At 36.6% G+C, this 9,598-nt stretch overlaps 1 protein-coding gene across 1 annotated transcript; it reads left to right on the plus strand.

The window, feature by feature from the left end:
- The first annotated feature begins 420 nt into the window (after window positions 1-420).
- On the plus strand, window positions 421-8,679 carry LOC117394440 (CDK5 and ABL1 enzyme substrate 2-like). The gene is made up of 9 exons (XM_033992768.3): window positions 421-1,013; window positions 1,773-1,865; window positions 2,676-2,753; window positions 4,460-4,568; window positions 4,870-5,023; window positions 5,469-5,569; window positions 6,932-7,038; window positions 7,183-7,387; window positions 7,555-8,679. The coding sequence occupies exons 1-9, from the start codon at window positions 478-480 to the stop codon at window positions 7,693-7,695; spliced, it is 1,524 nt and encodes a 507-aa protein (XP_033848659.2). The 5' UTR covers window positions 421-477; the 3' UTR covers window positions 7,696-8,679.
- The last annotated feature ends 919 nt before the right edge of the window (window positions 8,680-9,598 follow it).

Genomic DNA, 9,598 nt, shown 5'->3' on the forward strand with positions numbered 1-9,598 from the left:
TAACCTGTAGTATTTTGTATTTAATCATATCCTGATGTAACTATCACTATTTAATCATATCCTGATGTAACTATCACTATTATCTGCTGTATTATTGAATTGTGGTTTGTCACACTTGAACAAAAGTTATTTTATTTCTTGCTCTTACTGTATTACTTGTATTGTAACACTTGAAATGTATTTGCTTACGATTGTAAGTCGCCCTGGATAAGGGCGTCTGCTAAGAAATAAATAATAATAATACTATACAACACCCCTTTGCATCTTTTAAAAAAATATTTAGTTTCTCCATGGTATACTATTTGTACATTAAAAGTGAAACATAATACATATTATCAACCGACACCTCCCCACCCTCTACCTGTTTTGCATATCTCCTGCCTAGTCCAATAAAAAGCAGGGGGCGGGCTGCTGTCTCAAATCGGGTAGAATGTATCCGGAGATGACAGTTTTTTTGTTTTTTTTTTCATTTAGAGAATGGCGACTGCTGCTTGCAGTTCGCACAGTGCTTTGAATAATAGCAGTAAACCTCTTAAAGATCGTCAGAGGAAAAGTAGAGACTCCCGGCGAAGGCAGGCCGCCCTGTCTTTCCTAAACAATATTTCTCTTGATGGACGGCCCATTTATCACCTGAGCAATGGTAACTATAACCACAAAAACAGAGAGGCCGAGATCCAGGATAAAGAAGTCGGGGCTGCAGCGACCAGCTATGGAACCGTCTTACCAGCCGCCTTGAGCGGCGCTTCTGCTACTCAAGCGCCGAGGAGCGGTGTTGTCAACGGACCCCCGATTCTGGTCGTTCCCAGTAACTCCGAAGTTAACAGTGTTTTTGGCAGTGAGGTGTTTTTAGAAGGAAGCGGGGTCGGCCCTTTAACACAGCAAGGAACATTTCTTCTACTGTCACCGAGCGGTCTGCCACAAACTCCTCTCCTAGGGAACTGCTGTACCAAGCCTCCCACTCTACTCTCAGTACAAAACTGCAACACTTTGAATTTAGACACACAGAAGCACAGGTAGGTGTACTTACAGGAGCCGTGTCGTTTCGATTTATTCTCGACTGATCCTTTACAGTCGTTCAGTTATACAGTCGTCATAACCCTATTTACTGTAACGTTACTAGTATTAGAAAAGTTAAAACTACTTCGTCACAATGACAATTCATTACTTAGTTTGACATCTTGACAAGGGGGGGGGGGAAACAAACTTGAATTTGTTTGCCAGACTTTACATTTGAAGCAAATCTGGATAATGTTGGATTAACCTAAGTGGTCTACTGCAGTCTACTTTAATCTGATTTTAAAATGACCAGAAGATGCCAGGCTGTTAGGAATTTCAAAGAGATTGAAACTGACAACCCTATGCATTTTTTTTTGTTTTTGTTTAAACAAAACCATTATTGGTAAATCATAATGAAAGTACTGTACCACCCTGTTGTGTATCCAATGCAAAATGATTGAGAAAAGGTCACTCCATGCCGTAAGGTTTTGTCTTTCTTTATTTCTTTATTTCTTTATTTTCTTAGCCTGTTGAGATTGAGATGTATGCTGTTGAAAGAGCATTTCATTCTGGGAGAATAGATTCCAAAACAGACAATTGCTTTTTTTTTTTTTTTTTACTAGTATTTTTATCCCCAGTGGCATAGAGGAGGAGACTGTACAGGCTCTTCTGTATTCATATCACATGTTGTCTATACCTTGAGCACTGCTTATCCAATTGACTTGTATTTGTGTAATTGTTACATCTACTTCATTTTTTTTCCCCTTTCTGCATAGATCTAGGAATTGGTCAGGTCCCCTACATCCCAGAGGTGTGAAGAAAGTTCACTTTATCAAGAATATGAGACAGTATGACACCAAAAACAGCAGGTATGCAGATTGATACAATCACTGTGCTGTTTGCAATATTGTCAACATATTTTAGTTCTGTGGTAGATAAAGTAATATTTTGGAAAGGTGAAATACTAATATGGACATTATCAGCCATCTTGAATTGCTAAGAATATACCTTTGAACTTTTATTACAGATACTTCATCTAGAAATGATATTTGAAAAGGAATGCAAGAGTACTTGTGTCTTTTTTGACATAATTCAATTCCTGACTTCTGGTTGTCAGGAGTCAGCTAAAAGTATAATCCGTCACGGTGCGTGTAGCTTTGATGCGGAAACACAGAAAAGTCTATGATTAAGTGACTGCAAAATGTGACCTGAAACTGGAGACAGAATTACAAGGAGATTCTGGAGCCCAGCAACAGAATAGTTTAATATTTAATGGAAGGTACTTGTATATAAATGCACTTTACCTAAAAGCCATGGAACTAAACATCAGCAGAAGTTAAGTGTATAACATGTTGCTGATGTGAGTGGTATTGAATTCAATATCTTTGTATGTGTATTAAATGCTGCACCTTTTTAAAACTTCAGGGTGCCAGCTGATAAAAATATAATTTGCTGTTGTGAAAGTAAGACGTGATTGAAATAGCAACAGTACAATTGTACATGGCTATTACCTAAAGTACCCAACTCTGTATGTTATTAACACTGTCGTTATGTTTGGCTTAATGCAAAAAAAATACTATCTCATACATTTTCTCCCAGAGGAATCAACTTTAACAGGCTTAAGGCAAGCAGTTTAGAGGGCATTCATCACTAATATTTCCTCTGTTTTCTGTTGCCAGGATAGTTCTTATCTGTGCCAAAAGGTCTTTGTGTGCTGCATTTTCAATACTGCCTTATGGAGCAAGTTTTCACATCAGGTAAGAGTAAAAGTGCGTTGTATGTATACAACAATAAAGTGCCTGTTCTGTTTTCTAGAATACAGCAGTCCTCCTTTAACAGATAGGACATTCTGTCTGACCTGTTAGACTCTGTCAGCACACACCTGTATGCACACTAGGAATTGATTTGAACCACAGTGTAGTTTTCATTTTTAGTTTGTTTTAAATCCGTCCCTAAATGTAGACTCCCATGTTCAAACTCTGCACTGTAGCACTGTCTAGATAGTGATGTCCTATGGGAGTTTTCTGTTTACTTTAGGAAGGGTGTGTGAGCCAGGGAAAGAAATGAGAAGCGTATTTACTGCTCTCTTGTTACAAAGTTAAAAATAGCTTTTCATTTGGTTAATTTCCCTCTCTAAATAATCATCCCATAACTCGTTTGTGGCCGTGCTTTAAAAAGAAGCGGTCCTTGGTGCATCTGATGTGTTTACAGTATCTATCAATATACAGCTCACAGTTCATGGAATAGCACTATTTTGTGTGTTGTCAGAATTTTAGAAGATGTTTGCTCTAACTATTGGACCACACTTCTTTCCCTGGTTGTAGTGGTTCAAGTCTGGTTAACAAACTCTTATGTTTCACCTCCAATCTCTTTAGGTTAGTGAATAAGATTAGAAACGGTGTAATGTTATTCAGTCTGCAGTGGTCTGTAGAGCACCCTTCAATACATGTTTGTCAGTTCATTCTTCCAGCTCTACTTCCGTTCCATTTTTCTTAATTACAAGGGCTGGTTTTGTTTATAAAGATACAAATAAAAGGTTTAACAAAACAAAGCATCAGTTTGCTGGTGGCATTTTTTGTTTTTGTTTCTCAAGTGGAATATTTCCACTGCTGTTTGGTGGGATTTAGAGGCACAGAGAGAAGCATAGTGCTCTGACCCTGGCATTGGTACCCTGTGAATTAGATCTGCAATGCAGTTGTGAAAGCAGGGGAAGGAATTGGTTGTGGGTTATACAAGTTGTTCATGTAGATATAAGAAGAGATTTCCCAGGCTCTGTAGAAATTAAAGACTCAACGTTGTAATCTGGGATCTTCTGGTTTGTGTGATTCAGGTTGGTTTAAATCATTTCTCTTTTTTAAATCTGTTTTAAATGTGTTTGTCTATGTAATCTTAATTCGTTTTATTGTTGAGTATTAACACAAAGCCTTAAATCTCCAGATTGAATATTAATAATGACAGTAATATCAAAAAGTAGACCTTTGTATGTAATGATGCTTTGAATACTTTGCATAGGGCACCAGGGAGAAATGCGCTTTGTAGTGCGCTTTTGCATGTAGGTAGAGGATTTTGTGCTCTAAACAACTATTGATTTTAGAGATTCATTACCCAAAAGTCAGGGCTTTGTTGTAAAATTAATTATAAAAAGTGGTACTGTGCGACTGCAGCAAGAAGAGACTTGGTGCAAATCTCACTCCCACTGTGCAAGGGACGAAAATCTTAGTGCTGTGATTACATTGAATGAAAATACACTTTTCATTTATAGCTTGGTTGGATGGATGGATTGAAAGTAGGTGGGTATATTTCACCACGTAATCATCTTTAATGTGTGTTGATCAAATTGGATTCATTGATTTAACTTCTTTATTTATTTGTTTTTAATGTACTTGTTTGTGTAATGTACCGGTCAGTCGACACACCAGGCTTGTATACTTGTTAGTTCTCAACACCCTCTTTGTCTGCACAGTGACCCCAAGCTGGACGGGCAGAGGCAGCGGCACTCTTCAGGTGGCACAGCCTCCACCACAGAGATGGTCCCAAGACTGGAGGGAGTCGAGCTTGGAGCCGACGGAAAGGTAAGAAGCCTGCTATTATTGATTTTGTTATTTTCATGGTTCCGCACATATATTTGCTGTACCAGAAAGCATGGTTATGAGGTTTGCATAGTTGCGTAACTAAATGTTACAAAACACATATTACAGGATGACTTTTAAAGTCAGACTAAACAGAACTGACAAATTGAAAGTTATACACTAAAATATGCTGTTGGAAGCTATTTGTTTTTGTTTCTTGAATGTCCAGTAAATGCAGTGCAGTGTGGTTTGCAGGTTGATTTGTTAATTTTGCTTGTTTATAATTTTGCTACTTGGCTTGCAGACCGTTTCATATGCTAGATTCCTGTACCCAACCAATGCATTGGTTAAGCAGAAGAATCCACCACCTGAAATTGTCGTTCCAACACCACGTGCCAATGTTAATAGAAGTTTCACTCCAGCAAGGTTCACCAGTACTTCTACAGCCACAGAACTAGGTACGTCTTTTATTTTAATTGGGATTAGGATTCTTGGACAGGAAACCACTTTTAAAATAGTATTTTATATTTGTAATGCATTGTTATGCTGAAGTGTGTAAAACTGTTGTTTGTTTTGTTTATTGTATTGTAAGTAATGTGTGTGTGTGTGTGTGTGTGTGTGTGTGTGTGTGTGTGTGTGTGTGTGTGTGTGTGTGTGTGTGTGTGTTGCTGGCTATATTCAGACATACACTGATAAGTGGCCAGCAGATCCTGATGGCTGATAGTTGGTTACTGTAATGGAAAATAACATCACATGACTATGTAGCAAATACATTCTTTGAACGTATTTTCCCAATTTCCCTGAGAATCATTGAGAATGGGGTACAGTGTAGTTTCCAAGAAGATGTACTGTTGCTCCTGAAATGCATTTTACTGACTTGCTTTTTGATGCTTGGCTGTCCAGGTGACACTGGAGATGTGGCAGAATATGATCCAAATCTCCTCAGCGATCCTCAATGGCCCTGTGGGAAACACAAGAGGGTCCTCATCTTTGCGTCCTACATGGTAACGGCTCTATTGATTTTATTAGGATATAAGAATGTACTGCATCCTAACAATAGAAACTCTGTCAGATGGGGGAGAAAAATGAATCGTATTTAAAAAGGCTGATCGTACACCATTTACCCCTAGTGTAAATTTCCTAATAATAATACAATGTATTGTGCTTTTGTGTTTAATGTGTATTCTCTATTAATATCGTGTACCATGTATTAATTTTAAAGTTGACCAAATGTGTTTGTACCACACATTTAAGTAGCCCCAAGTTGAGAGAGATTTTATTTGAAATAGCACATATATTGATACACTAAGGACAATGTTAGTACACATGGGGGAAGCAGTATTGCATTCGAAACTTGCTTCATAATTAATGTGTTTTTTTATGCCACTAAAAAACATGAATAGCCCCCAGGAGAACTTGGCAAAGACAAGTTTGGGGAACTGGCTAGTGTTCCTGTCACTATAAAACTGGAGGTGCTCAGATTCAAATAGCTTAGCTGTGACAGCTTTGTCTTTGAAAGGTGACTGCAGAGTAAACAGGCTGCTTTTATAAAGCGCTTCTAATACCAGCTTCTAAATATAAACGTAGGACTTGTCCTACATCTGCAAGGTTCCTGGGTGATGGGTTGTTTCAGTAGGTTACAAAGGATCTTGTGTTTTGCACAGAGCTTAACAAAGGCTTTAGTATCACAGTGAGACAGACATGACATGGTTTGGATTAGGAGACGGCTTTGATGTTTATGATCTAGATGCTAGCCCTTAAATAACAGGTAAATGAACTCCCTGTAATGTTATACTCCTTTTGAAGTGGAAGCGTGTTTATGACAAAGCAGTAGCATACCCCCTGTGCCACTGACCGTAGTATCTATCCTGTTACGGTTAATCTGAATAACAGTATAACCTTTTCCTGTCCTTTAGTATTAGTGCATAGTTTTCTTTATAAACTTTTTATTGTGTATTTAAAAAAATAATAATAATAAAATAATTACATCATAATATCGGTTCCATATATAGTAGAGTGCTAAATATAAGGATGTATTTTTGTTTATACAATGATAAGGCTTGAGTATAATGTTATAAAACAAATATTTTGACTGAACCTGACTGTGTATTTATTACATTCCTGCGTGATATCTGTTCTTGGTATCTGCTTTTAAATGGTCTCAACATTCTAGTGGAATGTGATGACGTCATGTTTGTTGTCTTGTGGTTTTATAAACATTTTACAATTCAAATTCAAAATGTTTTAGGGAATATGAAATGAGGAGGCCTTACGTCAACACCAAATATATCCTATTTTAACAAGGCTAATGTTAGATATTTGCGTATAGAAACCATAAATGTTGTTGTTTTTTTTCTTACCCTCAGACGACCGTAATAGAATATGTGAAGCCATCTGATCTTAAAAAAGACATGAACGAAATGTTTAGGGAAAAGTTTCCTTACATAAAACTTACACTGAGCAAGATAAGAAGGTACGTAACTGCTCTTTTGGTGTGTTTCTTCCTATACTTTCGTTGTAATGCATGTTTACTTAAAACATTTTAAACCTTTTTAAAAGTTCCCACTTTTTGAACAGGTAAACATTTGAAAGTGTTTTTTTGTTTTTTTTCTTGCAGCTTGAAGCGGGAGATGCTGAGAGTGGCAGAGGAGTGCAGCCTGCAGCCGGTGACGGTGGCCATGGCATATGTCTACTTTGAGAAGCTGGTGCTACAGGGCCGTCTCAACAAACAGAACCGGAAGCTGTGCAGTGGGGCCTGTGTGCTGCTGGCAGCCAAAATCAGCAGTGACCTCAAGAAGCTGGAAGTCCAGCAACTCCTTGATGTAAGTTCTACCGTTTCAAAGAGTATGGACTGTCGATTTTACATGTCATTGTGATAATACAAGTTTAATCCAAAACTATATGAAAATAACCAAAATGTAACCACGTAAAAAATGAATTTGTTATCTAATTCTTTGAAAAAAATGTTTTGTTTTTTTTCTCAACACAGAAACTAGAAGAGCGATTCCGTATAAACCGAAGAGAATTGATACTGTTTGAGTTTACTGTCCTTGTTGCTTTGGAGATGGCCCTCTATCTTCCTGAGAGCAAAGTAATGCCCCACTATAGGCGTCTCATCCAGAAACCTTAGTCCCAGTCGTGCTTCTGATACAGGGCACCCCTGAGATGCTGCACTGTAAAAAATAAACTACCAGAGTTTTAAAAAGCTTTCCCAAACTTGCCAAAAAGCATGATACCAATAATATGCACCTTATAACATGACCATTATTCCGTCCATTTTGCTGTCCAGATTTAGCATTTAGTCTCCAAATTAAAGATATGAAATGCAAGATGCAGGTGTTATGTAGCAAAAACCCAGCATTTCTTGAAGCATAAGGAATGACCCAGCTGAGTTGCTGACTTGTGTGTAATCGTTCCTTGTATTTTTATGTCCTGTCAGTTCTCATGTTTTATGTACAAACAATATGTTGAACTTCATTTTAACTGAAGTTAGTTCATTACTTCCAGTAAATGGAACATTTTATGACTACTAATATTTTTTAATCATAAATTAGGAAATGTTCCCAAATATGTGTTTGCTGAAGTATTCTATATGCATTTCAATAAGTGTTTAATAAAGAGTAATCAAACACTTAGCCTGTAGGGTTAGGGGTTTTAACTAATTTTACCAGAATTTTATTTTGCTATAATTTCTGGTTTAGTTAGATGTTTATTTGTTTCAGATTTAGTGCCATTATTTATGTTCCTATTTTTTTATATTTTATAATTTATATATATAAAAAAACATATGCAAGTTCTTTTGACACTCTTTCTTTCAGTGAACTGTTAGCACAAACAAATAGCTGCAATGAAAGACATTAACTGCAAAGATTGAATGGGGTGCAATTTGTAAAAAGCTTGCTCTTCCAAATCTGGTTCTATGGACATGGCATTTTGTTGCACACCCAGTCCAGCACTCTATGTTAGAGATGTTACATTTAAGCACATTTTATAGTGCTATGATGTTAAAACTTCAATAATGTTGTACTTGTCAGTCTGTTTTATTGTTAAGCTGTGTGTTTTGCAGTATATGGCAACTCGATATTTGGGATTTTTAAAGCCAACCCCCCCCCCCCCCCCCCCCTTTTTACTTGAATCCAATTGATATTGTTATGATTTCTTTTTAAAGCACAATGTACATTATTGCAAGTAATACAAATACTACTATACTGTGTCAGTATATAAAATGTGTCCAGTTAGTGCTAGTAAACGTCAATATCCACTAGAAAAGCAATTACAGTAACTTAATCTAGCTTGTTCTTTTAAATGTTTTATCTTTACTGTGATTTGTATGTTTTTCGTAGTCATTTGTTTGTGGTTTGCATAATTTGGTGGTACTTTTGCAATGGTTGTATGTACTGCAATTGAGAGAAATATATAATATATATTGCTTTTGTCTGTTTTCACACCTGGGTGGGGAATAAAATAAAACTGTTATAATGTTAAGTAATAACTGCAATAGCATTATCCTACTACATTTTGAGCTTTGTAGACAACTTGATCTTTTCACCACTAGTGGTGAAAAATATTTTCTGTCATATATTACAGTCCAATACAAGTTAATTTTGATATTTGCACTTTGTCTGAAAAGGGTACTGGAGTATCCTAGCCCAAAAATAATGAATAATATAATGTTTTATTTTTTATAAAGCCTGTAATATTAATATTGCAAATGCCAGCCTGTGGTGGGAAACTGCTATGACATCACTGATTATGTGCAGAGAAAACTTGTTCAGCATTGTTCAAAGCCAGCAGTCATATTTTATGTTCTCAGGAAGGAAGAAAGAAAAATAAACATCTTATTTTTTTATAAGCGGATCGTGGAGTTTAAGTTAATTAAGTAATCACTGTTAAAGACATCTGTCTAGGCTTGGTATTTTGGTTTTGTATATAGATATTTTAAAAAGAATGCTCTTGGCAGGAGACAGTTGCTTTTAACCATTTATTTTAAAAGGTTAAGAAAAGATTAGTATCTTTCACTGAACAAGGCTGTC

The sequence above is a fragment of the Acipenser ruthenus genome, chromosome 18 (assembly GCF_902713425.1).
Source record: "Acipenser ruthenus chromosome 18, fAciRut3.2 maternal haplotype, whole genome shotgun sequence".
NCBI classification, from domain to species: domain Eukaryota; kingdom Metazoa; phylum Chordata; class Actinopteri; order Acipenseriformes; family Acipenseridae; genus Acipenser; species Acipenser ruthenus.